At 35.7% G+C, this 22,945-nt stretch overlaps 1 protein-coding gene across 3 annotated transcripts in view; it reads left to right on the plus strand.

Annotated features, from left to right (window-relative positions):
• Nucleotides 1–22,945, plus strand: part of OLA1 (Obg like ATPase 1) — a 110,926-nt gene that overhangs the window by 51,326 nt on the left and 36,655 nt on the right. For all 3 annotated transcript variants that reach the window (XM_026075550.1, XM_026075566.1, XM_026075557.1), the window contains 3 exons: nucleotides 5,159–5,334; nucleotides 18,092–18,172; nucleotides 18,445–18,542. In XM_026075550.1, the coding sequence (XP_025931335.1) occupies nucleotides 5,159–5,334; nucleotides 18,092–18,172; nucleotides 18,445–18,542 (355 nt within the window). The remainder of the gene's footprint in view (nucleotides 1–5,158; nucleotides 5,335–18,091; nucleotides 18,173–18,444; nucleotides 18,543–22,945) is intronic.

The raw sequence follows: 22,945 nt of genomic DNA on the forward strand, positions 1-22,945 counted from the left end.
AAGTCTCTTCATTGTTGACAAGGAAATGCTTCTTTGGGAAGATTCTTGAGTTGATATGTATTTGATGTATATGTTAATATGATGTCTATTTGATGTATGTATGGAGAAAAATATATATATATATACATATGGTAAACTGTTTCCTTTTTTCTCTTATGATAAAATTCTGTAGTCTTCTACAGTAGGAGGATGGCAGTTTTGGAGCATAGCTGTAGGAAGCAGACAAAAGTGAGGTGCTGTGGTTTGGATAACATTTGAGAAATATTGAGTCCTTCTCTTCTAAAAGCAAATGCAATTGATGAAGACAAGGGAAGAACAATAGATTTTCATGGTATTCATTCGAGAAGGTTGTTATCCATAGAGTCTGGAGGATGCAGTGGTATAGCTAGTTTGGGAAAAATCATATTAAATATCTTTTTTTATTAGTATTATTTTTTTTCTGGAAATCATAAGTAAATAAAATAAAATGCTATTGTTAGATCAGATTATTTTTTGCTGAAATTCCAGAATATCACAGCATCTTTTCTGTAAAATATTTTTTTTAGCAAGAAAATTTGAGAAAATTTGAATTTTTCATGAAAAAATCCTCTCCTGGGAGGTAATATGAAATAATACTTAAAAGAGAATTTAGGGTTTGAACTGTCTGTCTTCTGAGAAGGTGATATTTTCTAGAAGGGTTACCGGGAAAAATATCAGGAGTTCCAAGATGGCATAAAGCCAGTTAAACCAGATTTATATTACTTGCTGCTTGTTTCTGCTTTGGGAGCTAGACCACAATGCTTGGCAATTGGCTAACCTGACAGGTGCAGGTGCACTGCAGAAGGATAGTGCATAGACTTGTTTCAGACCTTGGAAAGGTCCCTCATATGTACCAAATACAAGGAAGATGAAGCCTCATGTCAGTAAGAAGACAGACACATCTGCGTTTGAGGTTCACCATTTTTAAATATAGCCCATAATCAGAATGGGTTTTACCTCTGATAAGTGACTGCATGCATTTGCTCTGTTTTTGCATGACTATCTCATACTATTTCTTTTCGTCCTTGTCTAAATGCCCCTTTAGTATGATTTCAGGAAAACTTCCCTCCCTCATATTTCTGTGAAGCTCTGTCCATCTAGTGGTCAGCTTACAATCAAATTTAAACTATCAGGTTTGCTTTCCTCCCTCTCACCATTATTTTTACTCACTGATCCTTTTGTAATAACTGAGGTCAGTACCAGCATTTCTTTGTTGATGTTCATCTTTCATTTGCCCTCTTCATAGAGCTACATGTCTATAAACTGTCTGGTATTTCTGCATACCTAAGGTAGTCTTAGGTGTTCCTCCAGAAAACAAATTCTCGTCTGTTTGGCTCTCCTCTTGCATCTCAATTTATTGTTACATCCTCCCTGCTCCTTCCCATTCGACGTGCTTTAGTGGGTGGTTCTTATTTTCAACAAGATTCTTTTCAACATGATGCTAGATACCAACTACTTATCTTGACTCAAAGTTCATGGCCTGTCTCCACCTTGCCTATCTCATTGTTTATCATACAAGTGTTGCCACCTATCTTTGATTGGACAGCAATGCCATTCTCTGTACTCTATTCATTATATTTTAAAATAGAGCCTTTGAGCTTTGTTTTGTTGCCCTTTATGCTGGGGAAATCATATCATGTTCCCTAAAAAAAGGGAGTTAAAGATCTTGACTGAGGAATTTTAGTCACTAATATAGCACAGGCAAAGAGGCATATTAATAAATAGAAATATACTGCTAACAAACTATATTAAGTAATATTTGCAGATTAATATTATGGTTCTTATTTTCATCTTCATAGAATGTAAATTGCAAATAATATACACTTCTTTTCTGGTATGTTCTGTTTCTTGAATTAATTTTACAACTCCTTTTTTTTATTATTACTTTTTTTACATGGACTATGCTTTATAAACCAGGGGCTGGGTAAAACATTATTTTAATAATATAACTTTGTTAATTTCTCACAGCTTGGCTTTTCCCTTTTCCAGGAGATTTCTTTTCTCACATAGAGCCTAATTCTTAAGGTTACCACCAATTCCTCTTATTGAGATCCTTGGATGAGTCTACATTCATTCAGTTCTGTAGGTGAGAATTGAATTCTTTGCAATACTAAATGTGATTTGGGCTAGTCTATCATTACAAACTAAGTTGAGGCTGGCATAACAGCCACATGAGAGCCTGCATAGATATTGAGATGAAGTTATAACTAAAGTTCTCCCATCATTGTAGTCTTTCTCGCATGTGTATTCTTTCGTGTGCGCTCTCGCTCTTTTGCTCTCTCTTTGCTCTCATGCTTGCTTTCTTCCTCTCTCATGCTCACTCACTCTTTCTTCCTCCGTGGATATCCCTTTTGTCTCGCTTCTGGATGTCTTTGAATCACTGGAGTCAGAGGCTGATCTGTTTTAAGTTGATAACTGAAATCAATATTGCGAAACCCTGAACAAGAGATTCACAAATAAAGCTTAATGCCTGTTGCTTATCAAGAAGACTCCCTCAATTTGTGCCAAAGCCTGGACATTTAGTCCAATCTGAGGGCCTTTTGTGTGTGCAAAATCTTATACCTACACATTTTCTTATGGATTGTGATTGTCTCAATAGGAAGAGATTTACGTTTATTTCCTCTAAATGTTCATGATAACTTAAAAAATAAAAAAGAAAAATGTGATTAAAAAGGAAATGTGATTTTCCTCTAAATGTAGCATTGAAAATTTAAGCTCACAATCCAATGTTTTAATGGAATGTGCAACTGGTCTCCATTTCTTCCATGAGAAGAATCAAGAAATGGATGAGGAGGAGGCAAAGCTACACTGTTGCATAGAAATGGGAAATCATCAGCTTCTTGGAGAGACTCCTTCTTACTTGACCAAGCAAGTGCCTGTTGCCAGACATGGGTATCTCATCACCGATGTTGCCAAAACCAGCTGCAGCATAGCTGCTGATATAAGCATGAAGACAACTGACAGGTGGAGAAGATTTAAAGAAAAACTTTAGTAGAATGGTTGGAATATCCATGGGTTAATAGGCTGAGAAGAGAGCAAAGGTGAAACGTATTGTTTTGTTTTATTTTTATAGGGATGGAATAACATTGAAATAATTGTTTTTGCATAACTAAGCAACTTTTTTATTTTCTACCCCTTGATGCAAAAAGTTGATGTAGACAACTCCAGAATGTATTATCTACATACTGCTTGGTAGCGCACACTTTTTTTCTTAATGCAAGGAAGAAAGATAAACTTTGCACTTCTTTAGCTGCACAAATACTAATCTGTCAAGAAGGCTGGGCAGGTGGGGTGGGAGTTTTCTTGCATCTGTACAGTAACATCTTCCTACTTGTTTTTGTTCAGTACTTCCCTTGTAAATTAGAGCAGATCTGTAGTATGCTGTTTCCTTCTGTAAGTTCATCCAGGCAGCCCATGTCCCACTGCTGGGTTTGGCATGCGGGTATGGATGTGAGGAAGGCAAAGGGTACTGTAAGGGTACTGGCCTTACTTGCCTTGTGTGGGTTAGTGTGGTGGGTTTCCATTTGCCAGAGAGCAGCCTGTTCTCACTTCACTACCAGCATTGCAATTCAGGGTTGCATCTATCGCTGAGGTGCTTGTCTTCGTTCCAGGAGAGCTCTTGGGTGGTCTTCGGAGAGAGTGAGCTGGCAGGAGGGGAGGAAGCTTTGTGTAGTCAATTTTTCAAAGACTTTTCATAAGTTTATGTGAAAATGATTTTGACATTTGACTGTATTTGAACAGTGTTTTTAACTTGTGTACCAAGTGTTTTGATGTAAAATATCGTTTCTAAAACCACTGTTTTGAGTAAGTTAGGAGGAAAGACTGTATTTAAGATGTGCATGATGACTTTTGGTTTGTCAGTAGAATTAAGGAATTGTTCATATTTAGCCCTTTTTCTGTGTTACATTTAGTACAAGAAGTGCATTGTTTTTTCTCTCTGTAAAATCAGTCTGATTTAATTTTGGTAATATTAAAGTAAGATTCTTTCATGGTCTATTTCTCAGGCATGTCTATTATGTTACAGGATTTGTAAGGCATGCAAATACTCTGAAAATTGATCTAGGAATAAGTAACAAACTGCTCTAAACTGCTAATAAATATTTTTATTTTTAAAATAATTATTGATTTTTAAATTTCTTTTCTTGTGATGCTGCTTATGTGATAATTTAAATCCTAGTTGAATTATGTTGCCAGATTGTCTTCGGAAGGGCATGAAGTCAGCACACATGCTTCAGTAATATCTGGTTGTTTTACCCTTATGTTTCCAGTTGGCAATTAGAAATTATGGCTTCAACTGCACTTTAAATATGTGATAATAGCATGTGTTTCTAATAAGGGCCAGCACCATTTTGTTCAGATAGTGTGAATGGTTGTCACTCATATATGACAAATGCACCTTCATCTGCTTCTTTGATGGCCCCCTAAAAACCATACCCTCAAATCAGGCCGATGAAATTAGCTGCTGTGTAAATTGTGTGTCTGAGTGGTTCATTATCTAATCACCGTCAGAACCACAGTGATAAAGTAGATTGAAACAGGGAAGAGGTCTGCCAGATGATTTCAGGCCTTTTTTTTCTAACCCCTGTTTCCCTTGGAAACACAGAGTCGTTCAGAACTTCAGAATTCTTTGTCTAGAACTTTTTTTTTTCTTAATGCATGAAATTGGTGAACCAGTGAGGGTTGCCAGGATGATTTGTAAGGTTTTCTTTCCATGGGTCTTTTAGTTGTTACTGTATGTATTAAAATATTTAACAGTTACAGTTTTGAATTGGGCTGCCATGTTTGCTACCGATAGGTGAGGATAGGTACCAATTTTCAGGAAGGTGCTCTAGTCTGTTCCTATTTAGAAAAAACTCTTAAAGAAGTGTTACACTTGTTAAGTGCTTTCTTGAAACGGCAAAATACTGTGCTTTGTAGGTACCTGTATAGGTCTTTGGATATTAGAGTTAATATGTAAATTAACATATTAAAATTGTATGGTATAAAATACTGCAGGTAACGCTTGTGTACYGGAAGTAGGCCAGACTTGCTGACTTTACCTTTTCATCTCAAGTGCCCATGACACTTAATAATCTGTTGTAAATATATTTTTTTCTGTCTTTTTGGCTTAATATGTAATTCAAGTGTTCTTTTGTTTTAGGAGCATTTGAAGATGATGATATCACTCATGTTGAAGGAAGTGTAGATCCTGTTCGTGACATTGAAATAATACACGAAGAACTTAGACTTAAAGATGAGGAACTGATCATGCAGGGTATAGACAAGCTAGAAAAAGTAGCTGTGAGAGGAGGAGACAAGAAATTGAAACCTGAATATGTAAGTAAAAGAAAGTAGGCTGTTAAGCACTCTCTGTATCGCATTGATTTTTTTGTATTGTTTCATTTGTCATCTCCTGCATGCATAATACAAAATGCTACTCCTATTTTTATCTGTATTTTAAACTATTACACTGAGTTGTAAAATTATTACAATAGGCTATTTGCTTTGTTGACAGCATAAGATTGCACTGATAAAGCTAATCATCTTTTTTTTTGTTTGTTTAGCTTAGTTTCTTGCTGACACACTGTTTGTATGAGACTTGCCAATGCTTCATCAAACTTGCATCAAAGGTTTAGTTTGAATTCAAAGTTCAGTAGTCACTTCTGAACTATTCCTGTTGTTAAACTCTAATCTGATGTAGATAATACGGTTTCTAGTAGCCACCAAGTAAATGCTTTTTTTCTCGATAACACGCTGTGGGTGCACTTCGTGGCTTTTAGTGCATGTTAAACAGAGGCTGCTAGTTAAAATTAATTTTCGAATGTTGTTGGAGAAAGCTGTTTAAATGAGCTCAGTTAGGATAGTAGTGATGTCTTTTTGTGGAGTAGAAATATATAATAGTTATCAACATAAATATATATTTTTGTAAATGATTATTTAACTACCACTTGACATTTGAGTCTACTACACTTTGACACTAGTTTAGTCATTAATCTGTCTTTATTTCATTAATATTCTGCTGATATTTCTGGTGGTATATAAAGCATATTCTTGATTATTACAACAGCATACCAATTTGGAAACAGACTATCTGTGCTTAGCAATTAAGATGTAAAAACTATTGTTTTCCCCCATGGCTTTTTAGATAACAAGCGATAAGAAAAACATTACCATATCAGTGCTGGTGTTTTTATTTATCAGTGTTGAAGTACAAAAAAAATTTGCTGTCCCTAGCTGGTGTTTGAAGAATAGGAAGTGGAACTGAGTATCTCTCTCGAAGATGTTCATCTTCCTGATGCAGCGTTTAAGAGCACTTCCTTGGTAACTTCTGTTGGAGGAGAACTAGCCTTCATCTGGCTTTAAAACTGTTTTATTCCCTAATTGGTCCAAGCCAGAAGAAAAAGCTACTGTAGGATGATTTGAAGGCTTTCACATAAGCACAGAGAGAGAAGTAGGTATGCTTCCTTTAAGATCTTATCTGACACCTGTCAACCCAGCCTTGGGTACATATGGGTGGTGATTTTTGTTCTTTACAAAAGGTTGCACCTGCTTAGAGGAACAGTGCAGCTTACGCCTAGAGTTTCAAAGAGCATCCATGCAGTCTTCCACCTTTTAATTCTTTTTGAAGAAAAACAAGGGAAAATCCTGTCCATAGTTAGCAGTTTCAGAGTTCAGCCTGCAACCTCTCAGCCTAAGGCTAAATTTTACTTTTGGTACAAGATCACAAAAATGAGGAGTGTTGCGATGCTGTTCTGGTCCAGCCTGGAGCTGCTGCTGTTTACTTTCTTATGTGACCATCTTTAGAAACAGCCTTGTGGCTCTTGGTGGAAATGCTCTTACCCAGGTTTTGAGGGCACTTGTCTGAACGCTGCGAGGGTTCTGTATTGTGATCTGCGTTCTTCCTCTGCTAAGGAGAAGTCAGCCCTTTTTTGTGGTTGCAAGGAGGTATAGCCAAAGTGTGTTTTTTAAATAGAATTCTTATTGGCCATCAAGTAACTTTAATGGGCCTCTACTGTTACTGTTGTATAACAGAGCTACTTGTACTCGTTTTATAACTATAGGAGTTGGTATGTGTTTGAATGACAAAACATGACAGATTATTCTAGAATAAAGGGAGACAGTAAATTAAAATCTCAAATCTAAAAATTCAATTTAAATGAATTAAATAAAACTTTGAAATCTCCATTATTACTCTTTCTTCAGCTTAGTTTCTCATCCTCTTCTTTGCCACTTCTTTCAATCTCCTATTAGTTACACTGTAGTTAAGCTGTAAAAGTAAGTTTGTCATCTTGTGTTTGTAATTCATATTTCCAGTCATTCCTTGGGGTTTTTTTAGCCCGTCTTTGCACAGAAAACAAGGTTTTTGAAGTCTTGTTGCTCTGCCAGTTCTATTACCAGTAACATCTGTTACTCTTGACCAGTTTCAGCTAAGTTTGTCAAAGACCGCAGAGGTTTTGAAAGTATTAACTTCCTTTGTTGCATGACTTTGGGTGCCTGAGCAGAAGAGGGACACATGTTATTGCCCCCATTGAGGCAGAGGCTGCAAGTAGGAACTCGACTCTCTACAGGCACGAGAGAATCTGCGCAGGGAAGGGCTGCAGGGAATCAGGTCTTTGAGTCCTGCTGATCCCAGACCTGCTTGCTTGTCTTCCTTTGACTTGTATGCTTGAGTTGTAGGGTAGACAGTAAGATGGACCTTTGTTTTGATGGTAAAGGTCTGTGGAAGCTCTGGATACTTTTCTTTTCCTAATGAATCAATCCTCAGGCCTGCACAGGTTCTACAAATAGACTTGTGCAGTCCTAAGCTCAGAGCAGCAATTCTCTGGCTTTTCCAGCCACTGGTTGGGTTTATTTAGATGTTCAGTCATTAGGGTATAAGGAACTCCTACACTTTTTTGTGGGTGGGGGGCTTTTTTTCCTTTGTTTTGTTTATCTTCCAGAGAAGAAGGCCTGTGGTTGCATTTATCTAGTATATAAAGATTTGTGCAGTTAACATCTTACAGATCAAGGGGAGAAACCATAAAAGATGTGTGAGAAAAATAGTTAGGTTGACCTCCCTGACCTTGGTAGCCAAAGGTTAAGAGTGTTTTGGTGGTTTATTTGATTTTTTTTTTTGTACTTTCCTAATTTGTTTCATCTTGGAGTTAGCTGTTCCTTCCAAAAATTATTCTTGTGATGAACTTTAGGCATGAAGAGTTCCCTCTCTATCACTATTTGTAATGTTGCTTCCATGTGGTTTTTATCCTCTCCCAGAGGCCTCCATTCAAAAGCTTCCTCCTTCCAGTGCAGAAAAGGCATAAAAGATGGTAGTATAGACTTAAATATTGTTAAGGATTGTTTTTCAAACAGGTTTTCTTGATAAGTTAAGGCAAGGAAGGTAAATCTTCTCTGGATTTGCCTTTGTTAGATTATTTGTTGTTACTACTGATATGTTCTGCCTGTCTGTTTTCTGAGTGCTCACAGCTATTTTCTCTTTCAGGAAAACTGGGCATTTATGAGGAAACAATTTGGTATTTGTAGCCGTTTCTTTAAAACCAAACTAAACAAAAATGTCATGGTGTTAAAATTCTAGTCTGTCCCTTTCTTTTTCATTGTTTTCTTTTTTTATCCTTTTTTTTTGGGGGGGGGAGAATTTAAGGTAAATACAATTTCCCAGGGATTTTAATAAGTTGAGAGTTTTATAAGTTCTATGGTTCATTCAAATCAAAATATTGAAAGCTTTTTTACCCATGTTGCTTTCTAACCTTTTACTTTCTTTCTTTACCCTGTTGAACAAAACATCTAGCACTTGAATTGCATTTTTAATTTTTTCCATTTTTTTTAAAAGCACTTTGAGATCTATTGAGGAAGAACACTATGTAAGGTTAGGGAAAGAAGGAGGAGGTAAAGAAAGAAAAGAAATAGTATTGATCTTAGTCAAGCATGTTTTTTCATTGGCTGATTGCTGAATATAATGATAAGCTTAATATGAAAGCTAAGGAAAAGTTACTGATTTCAAAGAGACTGTAATCTGAGTGACCTGTGTAAACTTCTTGTTGGCATCAAAGGGGATTTCACTGTGTGGCTCATGGACCCTAATTGAAAGTTGAAGTCCTTCTTCTTATTTCATAAATATGAATTGTCTGCTTTAGAAGATCCTGTTTATCAGTAAGCCTCCACAACTGTAACTTGATAGTCTGAAATCTCCAAGAGGTTTAAAAAAAAAAAAAAAAGAATTATCAGTATCAGTCAGCATTTTTAAATCTGAGATCTAGAGGCATATTTGATTGCCTGCCTTCTTGCAGCTATAGTCTAGCTTCTTAATTATCATTTTTCTTCTTTTAAGACCAGATTGCATACAGTTAGTAAGTTCACCTTTGTGCAGTGACCTGGCTTTGCAGTTGAATACCATGTTAACTGTTTGTGCTGTCTCTCAGAATTGATTTCTCAGTCCCCTGTCAGCAGAAATAAAATGGCCAAATGCTGTTAAGGAGCCATCAATGAACTCATTTTTAAGTTCTACTTAAAAATCAATGGCACAATGTGGTCCAAGATCAGCAACACGTAGTGTTGACAGGCTTGGAATAGCTTCCTTTACATATATAATTTTATATGTTCTTCAGGTGTTCTCAATAGCTTCTTAGAAATGACTCTGCTTTTACAAAGGGTGCTGTTCTTTCAGATTCAGTATACCTTTAAATATTGTTTTGGCTCTAACCTTCTAAAGAGATATTACAGAACAAAAATTCCCCTGTTATTTGCATGTATTAAAGTAGGGCAAGTATCATTCCAGAAAGCAATCAGAGCAATTCTGATCTGATATTTTAAGTCTGTCTGTGTTGGTTTCTAGAGACATGTGAGAAAGAAGTTGAGTTAAACTTTATTATTAGCTTATTATTCATCTGTCATCTTCGTGTAGCAGGAGACTTCAAATTAAAATTAAAGTATCATGTATAAATTTATGGATCTTCAATTTCAAAACTTTATTTTTAAGATGTATTTTTTTTGATTTATGGGACTTTCAGGAAGTCTTCAGGTTGATACAATGCAATACAGTTAAGTGAACATTGTTACTGGATTCTCTTTCATTACCTTTCCTGTGTGACTCTAGTCTTTAAGGACTGACCCTCTCTGATAATAGTTATTCATGCCATTGTTATGGCACCAGATCTTAAATTCCAACACAGACTAATTCTTAGTGGTAGTAGTATCGTGTTTTATATAGCTGACCACAAGAATATTATTTATAGTTGAGTTCACACAGATTAGTGACTTCAGTGATAGGAATACAAGATCTTTAGGTCAGTATCAATGTCTGCTGTGTTTGAGCTTCCAATTTTCTGTTGAAAGGATGCTTTTACAATAGGTCGTTATCAATGTCCACAGTATTTGAACTTCCAGCTTTCAGTTGAAAGGATGTTTTTACAAGTCCTGTGAGATATCTAAATTCCATTGTTAAAGTCTGCCAACTTTAAAATAAGATTAGTTTTTGAAATTAAACACAGTTTTTAGAGCAAAAATAATTGGAATTATGAAGAAAACAGTTGAAGACCCTGTTTTAAATTAATGGCAGCAGAACTATCTAATGTGCATTTTAATTAGAAAACATGCACCAAGCTTTGTTTTGTTACTGCCATGGGTGGTGAACGAATAATTGATATGATGACCATAGCCACAGAGTATGAATATCTGTCAGCAGATATGTGTATGTCATCAGAACCTTCCTAATGATGTTTTAAGTAGCTCTTCTCCCTTCTTCCTCCCTTCCATTTAATGTCTTAGTCCATCCCGATTTATTTATTTGTAATACAGTAACTGAAAGATGCTTTTGTTCAATTAAAATTGTCAATACTATGTGGGAGATACTAGCTCTGTGCTGTTTATGAAGTAAATTCTCTTCTTCTCATTATGAATATACTACATGAAAACAGGATGAAAATCTTCCTTTCCCACAATATTCTGATGAAATGGAATTGCACTGAACAGGATTCTGCTGACCTTGTACTACGAGTGTTCGCCAGACTTCGTGCAGATGGATGAGCTCTTATTTTGTCTAACTGATGATGTCAGTTGGGAATTTTCACCTTTCTTTCATTCCAAGCTGAAGAAAAAAAAAACAGTTTTTTATTTTTTTATTTTATTTTTTTAATCAGATGCTTTGGTCCCCTTTTGAGGAGGGTTAGTGAGGTCAGTTTGTTCCACTTGAGGTGGAACAGTGTATATGTATATTATGGGCATTCTTTTTGCCAGTGGCTTTTCTGTTATAATTAGAAACTTAAATCATGGGGAATCAAGAAAATATTTGTATTCTTAATGCATGTAATTATGCCTAAAATCTTTAGTGGACCATTTACTGTGCTTAATGTGGTATTTAGAGGAAATTAAAGTTCATTCTGAAGAACATTTTGAACATAACAGGAAAATATCCATGGCAGATGTTTGTGCATTATTTGGTAGGAAAGCCTGAGGTGCAAGTGCATAATGCGTAAATACACATTTTGATTTCTTTTGATGTTATCAGTAGATAAAGAGAAGTCAGTGCTTAAATAGTTTCTGTCAAGGCTGATCTTTCCTGTGTAGATTTCAACAGTGGATTAAAATTACTGCTCTTGCAAAGAACATCTCTCTGGGTATGTCTAGATCAAGCCATGGTGTCATCTTTAAGTAGGATTTACATTCTCCAAAATAACTTCTTGTATGAACAGAGTGAACGTTTTCTGGAAAAAAAGACACCTTTTACTAAGCGTAATTCACTTCTAGAATGAAAACATTCACACATCGATTTATTTGTAAATAAGTGTGTGCAGACTAACTTGGTCTGAAAAGATTAGTGGATCTCTACAGAAGATGTGTAGTTTTTCTTTTCAGTGCAATTTCCCTATCCTGAATTCCAGGAAATGTGAAATGCTAGAAATAATCGCTTGTAGATACACTGCTTTCTGTATTCATGTTTACTTTTTTCTTTGAGAAGGTGCAGGTGAATATATCCTTTAAAGTATAATGCCTTAGAACCCATAAGGCTAGCCTGCAGTGGAGAATTTTTGGATTGTTAACGTTAGTTACATTGCCTGGGATGCTTGTGGAATGTTTTGGGTGAAAGTATTTGCAGTGGTGCATAAACATTATTGACATCTCATTCAGAGTAAATCTTTTATCATGTACAGCTTGTTAGGGCTCTGTTAGAAGGGGCTGAATAGAAGAAAGGATAATACACTTGTCCTATATCCATTACTTCTCCCATTGTATTTTTATTAAAGTCAGTGAGCAAGGGAACTGTAAGAGATTAGACATTGTTTTGTACCCCAGAAGAGCTCATTGTCACTCCAGTTGATGCAGTACCTGACTTCTTCTTCTTCTTTCTTGCACCCAACAACAGCCCAACACTTGGCAAATGTGGCCTAGCCTTTTTCTCAAACTCTAGAATTTTAATCGTCCTTTCAACAAAACATTGTTTCTAAACATTGTTTTACAATAAACTTTTACTTTATCACTTCAGTTTCACTCTTTTAAATCATCAGAACCACCCCCCCAAATACAGAGATGGTGGCTATATTAAATAGAACTGATTTTCCAATAGAAAGATTTTCAAGGAAAACCATGAATGGAAGTGCTGTGGTCACCCTCCAGTTCTGTTGTATTAACCCAGAAATTGATTTGGGCACAATAAAAAATTTTTTTTTTTTGGAGAAGCAAAGTTTAGCTAGTTAGGAGTACTCTGTCTCAAATAGGATAGGTCTCTATCTGTACCTGAAAAAACTTTGTAGTTATTTGGAAGGTCAGATGGAATAATAATGATTACCTAGTTTGATCTTTTGCATATCCCACTTACATTGTAGTTTCAGTGCAACTGTAAGAAATAATCTTGGGGGATAATAAGTTATTTTATTTAAATATTTATAGGTAGAGATAAATTACTGTAACTTGAATAAGCTGTGCTAGTGGTTACTTATCCTTACTGTTGAGAAATAAGAACACATTTTTAGTCTGTATTTGTCAAGCTTCAGCTCTTTGATTTCTATATGCTAGTTTGAAAAGGCCTGTATTATGCAAGTCCTTTGTTAATTATGTATATATTGAAGAAATAAGAATAAAAGAATAAGATATAATAAGAATAAAAGAAAAAGATTTCAGCACACTGAGTCTTTGTGTATAAGCACATTTTCAAAACATTTTATCATTTTTCTCCAATTCTTCATTATGCTACTTGAAATATGGCTACTACAACTAGACACAGTATTTCAGCAGAGATAAGTGTAGAAGTAGTCCCATTTGATATTACCCTATTTAGAAAATCAAAGATTGTATCAGTCTTTTAGTTATAGTACAGTTTATTTGCTTGTGACCCTCAAGTCTTTCAAGACTTTCACTTTTGCCTGGAGGAAATCCTCTACCTGGTAAACACTGTATCCATCCCCCCTCCTCCCCACCCGATATCTGTATGAACTTGTATATATTGTATTTAAACACACAGGTTGCTTTCAGTGAATATGTCTAGCAGTTCTGGTCACTGTACATGCGATCCATGTTGTTACTCATTTATTATTCTAATAATCTGTGTCATTAATATGGTCTTTTTGAGGCTGTTTTTAAAAGATGATAACAAGCAAAATGCAAATCATTTATTTGGAGCTGCACCAGAAACACACTCATTGGAGTTTATTTACAGTTGCGTTCTGAGACCTACTGGTTAGGTAATGTTGAATCCATTTAATATATGCAGTGTTTTCTGATGTAAAATACCTTACATTGCCTAGCCAGATTCCTTAGGGGAATGTGAACATATTAATTATACGCTACAGCTTTTACTGTTGATGCGCTATGCTGTCAAACTCCTGTATGAACTGAGGAGAGCGAACTAAGAGCTACAGTAAGGCTTTAGCTACTCCTTACCCCAAAGTTGGTAGAATTTTGGTCAATTTTGCCTCCTTTGCCATGTGGTTACTTTGGTATTGTGCTGTCTACATTAAAACATTTTAATAAAACATAGTTACTGCTTTTGAAAGGTTTGCAGGGGACTGGTCAGTTATTAGATCTTGACCTTTTGAAGGGAAAGAAGAGTAAAGTGCTAAGAAACAGTCCACATGGTTCCCAGAAATATCTCCCTTGAAGGAGAGAGGAGGATGGAAAAAAAAAGGTGGGGGGAGAATACGGTACCCCCAGCACACGCTCTCCAGAGTAGCTGGGACTTCAGCACTGCCTGCAGAATCAGGAAGAATTCACTTGCACTTTGAAGTGTGAAGTGATAATCCTCACAACTACTTACTTCTTTATTAAATTTGCGGAAGTTAATTACATGCCCTTTTAATTTATAACAACAAACTCACAATTCTCTGGTGCCAAGTGGGCAAGAGAGTTTTCCAAGCTTTAGTTTAGTCCCTCATGCTCTACGAAGTATTTGGCATTGGCACACATCATTACTATCATCCATCCAAAGAGTGTATTAATGTATGCACATGCATACACATTTTTCTACACAGTAGTGTCTCATGAGCCTGTCTTGATAAATCTCCTAAACGCAATTTAAATCCATTTGTTCATAGTACTTTATACTGTTGGGACTTGCTGTTAAGGTCCTGTTTAACATCTGTGGGTTGACTACTTCTTTTCGAAGTGAGAGCAGGACTTAAATTAAAATCGGTATATCAAATACAGCTAAATAGACTAAACATTCACATATGCTAAATATATTGCCAAGGATATAGTCAGAAATCAATTGATGTTTAAAACAAAGTGGTATTTGATATTTATGGTATTTGTGTTTCATATGCCTTGATAATTGTAAATAAATTGAATTTTGGATTTTTTTTGGTGGCATTTTAAATGGTGCTTGCTCTAATACTGCTAGCTGAAAAACCAAACAAGACTACCCCAATCATCAAACAAGAAGTGGATCATTCTGCCAGAGACAGACTGACCTCAGAGTGTGGGGTTGGACTAGATGATCTCCAGAGGTCCCTTCCAACCTCAACCATTCTGTGAACCTGGGACACCAGAACTAATTAAACAAAGTGGATCATTGCTCTGTATTCTGTTATTAAGCATCTTGGAGTTAACTAGAGTAATGATTAAATATGTTTAAATGACTGTTGCAATGATAGTGAAAATAAAAAGGTCAGTTCATATTCTTTTATCAGGCCTAAACAGAAGCAATGAATAAAACTAAAAATGATACCAAATTAAATGGAACTGGAAATACGCCTTTTGCTCTTTATTTGTTTGGCTTTAGAGTATTGGCGCAGCTGAATGAAAAAGCAATATGGGGAGGAAGTTGCCTTTCTTCATATTATTATTAGTCTTTGACAGATTTATTGTTAAGGAATCGTATTGAGTCTCATTTAAATGGGACACCACCATGATGAAGGGCAATCTGTGCTCATGTCTCTTTCCTTAATTTGCAGACTGTCTGCCTCACATTCTGCTAACTGTGCCTGCCTGAATATTTCAAAGAAAATTTTACTTTGTCTGAATAAYTATTTCCAAATTTTTTCTTTGTCTATTTCTGCCGCACCAGCTTCAGAGATGGATGTTGTGTTTACTTAAGTTTCTGTCTTTTTTGTACGGAAAGTTCTCAAATGCTGTGTTACCTTCTCTGTGAAGCTGAAGGAGACTGACAAGTATACAGCTGTCTGCTCTCCCCAGCGCGTTTGGTTAGCTGGTGGTCAGGCTTCCCGGTGGAAGGTAGCCATTCACCTGTTCCTCTAGGACAGCAGCCGCACACTGCATGGTTACGTACCTGAATCTGAACGGTGAAAAATTAGGTCTGTCAAAATTGGTTAGGAATGTATAACTGTAGGTAGCCATGTGGGAGAGAAGTTTTGACAGGAAATTATGTGCTTATATATGTTTCAGAAAGAGCAAGCATTATTTACTGTGCTGATGCCAGAAATTTTCTGGAAGTTCTGTTACACAGTTACCCTTGCAGTGTGATTAAAAAACATTTTATTGCTGCATAGGCCCCCCAAATTGGCTTTTTCAACTTGTAATTTCTGTTATTCTTTTTTTTTCCCTACTCTCTAATTAATATGCAGTAATGCATTGCTGTTGGGGAAATTGTTATGCCAGAAGCCACATGATGGGTACCTACAGAATTATCTTAAAATCAGAAATATTATCTAGTCAGAATTCCTTCACTGCTTGACAGGAATCTTTGAGATTGTGTTGATTTTTTATATATATGTATTTAAATAAAAGCTGAGGATAATGATCCTAGTTGAAAAGTACTTCCTGGTAGAATCACTTCCCTTATTTTGTTTATATTGTTTAATTAAAAAATTAAAAACACATAGGGTTAAGGATAAGATGGTACCGCTGTTTTCTTCCTTATGTGTAATCTTGTTGCATGTCTCTACATAAGCTGTTCTGGCCACTCATCATAGTAACCAGCTGGGCCATTTCACCTGCTGGAGCCATTAAAGAGGACTCTCTCCCCCTAGATTAATCCCCTCCGACATTAGTTTTTTGCTCTGACAACTGGAGCAGGCATTCAGAATTTGCAGGTGGCCAGTGTGACGCACATAATTGCCTACAATTTTAGGCAATGAATAAAAATGGTCTACATTACTTGTCAAAGGTTGTATATGCAGTGCCAAGTGAGATCTATGGGAAGCCTTTTAGGGTTTAAAGAACAGTTAATAGCAAAGCTGCGCAGTGCTTTTTTAATCATAATGCATTTGTAATATAGCACTTTGATCTTCTCCTTGTAGGAAATGGTGTTATATTAGCCACTTTTAAACATTTATGAGTGAAATTCAGTTATCGGAGAGTAAAAGTGATTATTCTTAGTCAGAACATGTTAGATTTCATTAAAAGTTTTAGCTTGCCCCTTCCTTGTTAAAATCTGTGGGGAGTCCTGTTCCTGGAGGGTTTCAAATCAGGATCTGAAGATTTAGAAGAGCTTTTTCCTTGTTTTTCCTTAAAGCAACTGCAAGACTGAGAAAGACTGAAGTAAATACTGATGTTATTTGTGGTTGTTTATAAATATGCTTCAGCCACATAGCATTAAGTGTAAAAATTTTGTGCACCCAACAGTTTAGGGAATATTTCTTTGCGTTTTAAAGATCTTAATTCTCTGTTGTGTCAATTATAACCTTAAAAATGCATTATTTAAAGTATGATCATAAATTATCTACAACAAAAAACAGACGACTCTAAAATGTACTACTTCTAGAAGAGCCAAGTTTGACCTTTCAGACCCGAGAGCCTTTTATTAACACCTGCCTGTAAGGAGAACCTTGCCACACGCAGCTTTCAGCTTCAGCCCCACAAAACTGATGAGGAAAGGCTTGAAGGGTTCAGTTTGTGTCACTTGCTGTTTGCCGTTTCCATTTCACAGATGATTAATCTTTCTGTGAAGAAAGGCCAGAGAAACAAAGCACATTGGGCTCTTCCTGCAGTTACTCCTTCTGAATGCACACTAGCTTGCTAACTAAAAGGCCTTTAGATTTCCTGCCGAGAGAGATGTTCTGAAAGTGAATGCAGCTGGTTGGAGGTCACCAGTGCAAGGCTCTTGCCATTGTGTAATGGAGGCTTTGGCAGGTTTCATTTGGGGGGGGAGGGAGAAGGTGTTGGCAAAAAATTAATGCAGAATAAAAAGGGCTTTGGCCATTTGAATTAATTTCTTGAAGGGTGGATCATCAATAATAGGCTCAATTTCTTTTGCTAACAGTTTAAAAAAATATATATTCACTGTGTCTTTTCCCACCCAGTCCCTTTTCTTAATGGCATGTTTATATTGTATGTGGTCTCTCCCGCTGGATGCTCAAATGTCGCGTCTTATTGAGTTTGAAAAGCAATCTAAAATGTCCCGATTTTCACATATATTTCATGAACGCCGCTAATTTTTTTGATGAAGAGAGGTGATACTGAATCTTGTGTATTTAACTTTCTAATTATGGGATTTGTATTGCTTTAATACTCAGCATTTCTCTTGAGTGACTTTTAAAGTAGTGATTTTTTTATTTCTCTGAGATAATAAAATTAGTTTTTTAATGATACTATCTAATTTTTAATTTGCATGTACATTTTGTATCTTGATGGCTAGATGCCTTGGTTATAGAAAAGAATTCTCTGATATCCAGCTGAGTTTTTGACTTTGTTTTTTCTTGATCTTGCATAGGACATAATGTGCAAAATCAAAACCTGGGTAATTGATGAAAAGAAAGCTGTCCGCTTCTATCATGATTGGAATGACAAAGAGGTAGGCTATAAATTTTATCCCATGCACTGACTTCTAATTTTGCTACCTGTTATTGTCTGTTTTTAAAGGTTTTTCTTTTTTTTGGATTTCAGATTCAGAGTGTATCGAATGTTAAATTTGTCAGCAGGTGTGGTGTTTACCAGAGTGCAGTCTATGTATTTAGCTCCAATTCTGTTGCCTTCTCAGAAATGTCATGAAGAAAAGAGAGTCCTAAAATTAACTCAAGTTGCTGTAACTTTTTTAAAATTTTATTCTTATATTTTCACTTCTAGATTGATGTTTTGAACAAACACTTATTTTTTACATCAAAACCAATGATCTACTTGGTTAACCTCTCTGAAAAAGACTACATTAGAAAGAAAAACAAATGGTGAGTGTGCTCAGGTTAAATATCTAACTTTGTTTCTATTTCACATTTTTCAGTGGTGAATAATTCCTTGCTCATTAAGATCACAGCAAATGTTAATTAAAATAGGAGTAAAAGCTAATGTTAAACTTTTCTTATTTACGCTCCCATCAATATGCTGCTTGAGTACAATGCATATGGTGAAGCCCTGGATGAAGTGCAGAACAGAAAAAAATACTTCCCCTCCTTATGTTTTTATATGAATTCAGTAGATATGAAGAACATAGATTTGATTTAGAAAGACTGATTTGAATAAACATACAGTTTTATCATGTTATGTAATACTGATTATCTGAATGACATCTTTTTCATTCCAAAGGACTAAAGCCTTCATGCCGGAGAACTAAAGCTATGTGAGCTGCACAGAAATCTTTTGAACTGTGGCAAAATTGCACTTTTTAACACTACACTTCTGTTTGCAGTTGGGTGCCTGGTTTCCTTGCCACTGTTCACACTTTGCTTGCAGTTTATCAGCCTATTTCGATAATCCTTAATGTCACGAGCAGTGCAGGTTTTAGTCAAGTATTCCTGACATCAATATTATGACTTAAGTATGTGATGGTTACAGAATCAGTCTAACAGACATTCAGTGAACTGGACGAAGATCCAGTCCTAGCATGGTAGACACATGGTGGGTATCTGCTGTTGAGAAACACAGTGTAACAGCATGTCATAGGAATCTGTAGAAGGAATAAACATTTGGTTTGTGGAGGAGGGAACAAATTAAATAATATTCTATGAAGAAAAATTAATAGCAATATATTTTGTGTTAGAAACCCCTTTTTTTAGTATTCAGATCTTTAAACGCTTGTGAGATACTTTAAAGATGTATAAATGTGTGTTTGTGAACAGATATATGCATGTAACTCATCCAAATAAATCAAAAGTATCCAAAGCGGAATATCTGAATTCTCCTAAAGTGCACCCTCTGTTTCTCCCTGTACTTCATTAAGTACTTAGATGCACATGGTTTCAATTTTCCATTAAAAATTCTCATTTCCATATGATATCAAAGAGTGAGAAGGCTTTAAACTGAAAAATAAACATTCATAGACTGGAAGCCAAAACAATAATTAATGTCAGATGGTTAACTCCAATAAATCATTAGAATAAATTCTATGAAATTACTGCAACTGAAACTGTCCTTTTGATACTCCAAGACATTTTGTGTTTGTATTAAAGAATAAAATTTAACCTATTTAATGGCAACCACTCTCAGCCCCAAAACGCAGACTTTAGATAAAACTTGGTAGCAAATGTAATAAGTTTTTCATATTTGGCCAAACTTTATAATTTTGTGCAAATTTGTTTACCCTTTAGAATATTTTGTGAATATGATTTAAACATTAAAAGTGGTTATAACCAAGAAAGTCTTCTAAATCAGGATAGTAGTATTTACTCTGTTATTGTCAGGTGATTTTTTTTTTTTTAAGTACAAATATTGAGGTTTCCTAAGGTTTGCTATAACAGTACAGACATGAAAGTTTATGTGAAAATGGATGAGTCAGTTTCCTTGTCCGAAAAAGGATCCTCACACCTGTATTTGGATGATTACAGGTAGAGCTCACTGGCTCTAATTGTACAGTAAATACCATTTCCCAGACCCTAATGGTAGACAGACTACTTAGGAGACGCCAGTCTGTGATTTAGCTGTCGCCAGTCACCCCATGTTTTTTGTGAGGCTAGTTGTGATGATGACATAGTTAAACCCAATTGAAAGCAAATCTTTGTATAAATTACAATTTTTAATTTGTAAAAAATCAGATGTTTGTATCAGAGAATCGTATAATGAAATGATTTAACTATTTCTATTACAATTAATGATTTAGTTAAAAAATAAAAAAATAAAAAAATCCAGATCTCATAGATGTTAGTGTAATTGTAGCTGAAAGATCAAAGCCTGGGTAGCTGAGTGATGTTCCAGAAGAGAATTTACCACATAGCCATTTTCAGTACAGTTTCTGCCTCCTGCTGTTCCTATTTTCCCTCAAGCTAGCCATTGACTACCCCCTGTGCATCCCTGCTCGTAAAAAATGATTGAGGAAGTATTTGTCATGTATTTATGAGTGGGAAACATTGTGTGATAGGGAAAGGCATCTACTAGAACCAGAAAGATTGCCATTTTCCTTCATTCAGCCACTCTGCTACAGCTTTAAATCCTCTGTTTATGCAACATAGCTTTTGTATTTAAGTGCAGAATAAATTTTTTCTGTGAAGGATGCTAACGGTAGGCTTTTGTCATTTGTGTGGCACAAACAGATGTAAATGATTAGAATATATTTTATGTTGGATGCCACTTAATTTGTGACTTTATTATTATTTCGAAGAGTAGAGGTTCATGTTTGAAAACTAAGCCACATTTAGATTAGTCGTTCAACTTAAAAAAGTTTATTTCTGAGCTTAATTCATAATATTACTGTAACAGAAGTAAGGTTAATGCAGGAAATACTTAGCAATAAAATGTTTTCATAAGTCTTTTACAACTAGAAAAGTATTTAAAACACAGCAAACAGGAGGAAAGGTTTTTGATTGTGGGTATGAGAGAGAAAACTGAAATTTTCTTTGTTTTACTGGGTCACCCTTTCAGAATTAATGAACATTTTAATTGTTAGTTAAAACACACTTACATTTAAGTGGTAACACGTTATTTTTCAGTCCTAGAAAAGAAGAAAACACTGTGAAGGATAGGACTATTGTGTGTTTGAGTAGGTGTATTGACCTTTTGAAAGATGTAAAAACTGGAATGGCTCCAAGCAGCTACTTGCTGGTTTTAACAATGTTGAATTAGTCATTCAGTTGATTTATGATTAAGACCTAGCCCCTGAAGAGAAGCTGACATGGCAGCTGTGTTAGTCGCACTTGTGTTATGATCAGATGACAGTAATCATGATGTCGTAGAGGGGGAATCCACTGAAACCATTCTTACTACATATTGCTATGCTCTAACTGAATACTCAAGCCCTTTTTAARTAATTCCTAATAATTTTTGTATGGATCTACTACCTTAACATGGTCTACGCRTTTGAGTTTTATCATTATAAAAGTATTCTAAATAAGCATAATAACTTTCAGTTAAAGCTGCTTTCTGAGTCACAAGATGTCACACAAATTCAGGACATGAGATTTATCAGCCCTTCACCTAATTAAAGGTTTGCTTTTTAGTCTTGCTAAAGAGGGTGCTTTTAGCAGGTCATAACATGGAATCCAATTATAAAATGTATTGAGCTAATTAGAGAGAGACTGTCCTGGACCATGCTGGCGTACTGTTGGTTTCAGCATGTTGGGAGGTTTCTTTGCAGTGAGCACCAAGCATGCTGTGCATGTCAGAGCTGCATAGGCTGAGCTTTTGTCTCAACTGCTTGTGTCTAAACAAATGGATTTCTTCATACTATGCTTAAGTTGCAATTTACAGAGCTGATTATGCTGCTGAAGATTTTCTAATATGAAGTATGAAATTAGGAGCATCTATAACATCTTAGTTAAGTCATTTGGGTCTTAATATGGATCTAAGAACATTTCTTTTCTGATATAACTCAGACTTCTTGAGTGTCCAAATGTGTGTTAACATTGTTTTCAAGACTGTATCTCAGAATTTCAGGACGTTTTGCTAACAAAAAGAAGTTGGGTGCTGWTGGGATAGGGTATCTCCCTTTAAGTATCTTACATCCTATATAATCAAAAAATAGGTGTATTTGTCATAATAAATAAACCTTTCCAATTAATTTGTGTATTTTTTTCCCCTATGCTGTTAAACTAGATGAGCCATATTAGGTCAGATGATCCGTCTTTTGTAGTAGCCTGCTTCTGACAGGCCACTAGCAGCTGTCTGGGGAAGAGAGTAGGAAAAGATTAAGCAAACACAGTCTATGTGCCCAGCTTCTAGCAATCTGTTACTCTAGGACTGGTGGAGCCAGACATAATATACTTCTGGTTAATAACTTTTGACTGATTTTTATTCTATGGATTTATCCGTTGACCTTTTGAACCCAAGTATACTTTCGGCATCCCAATATCCTGGAGCAGGGACTTCCACAGTTTAACTATGTGCTATATGGAGAAGTACTTCCTTATGTTTGTTTTGGATCTGCCACATCATAATTTCATTTGATGCTCCTTAGATCTTGTAGTATGAAAGTGAATAATCCTTTTCTATTCATCTTTTCCATATTGCTTCAGATGTTCCAAATAAAGAAGGGTGGGGGGGGGGGTGGGAGTGGGAAGCAAAGTCCGAAACGAAGAAAGAAATGTCAGGGTAAAGTATAAAGAAGACTGAATAGGTTTGGGTATGAATTAATTTCTTATCTGCTTCAGTCAGTGTTTCACTTTTAGACTAGTTAGCAAGGAACATTGTTATCTGGTGGCAGCTT

Source organism: Apteryx rowi, unplaced genomic scaffold (genome assembly GCF_003343035.1).
Source record: "Apteryx rowi isolate R43461 unplaced genomic scaffold, aptRow1 scaffold_110, whole genome shotgun sequence".
Lineage (NCBI taxonomy): Eukaryota > Metazoa > Chordata > Aves > Apterygiformes > Apterygidae > Apteryx > Apteryx rowi.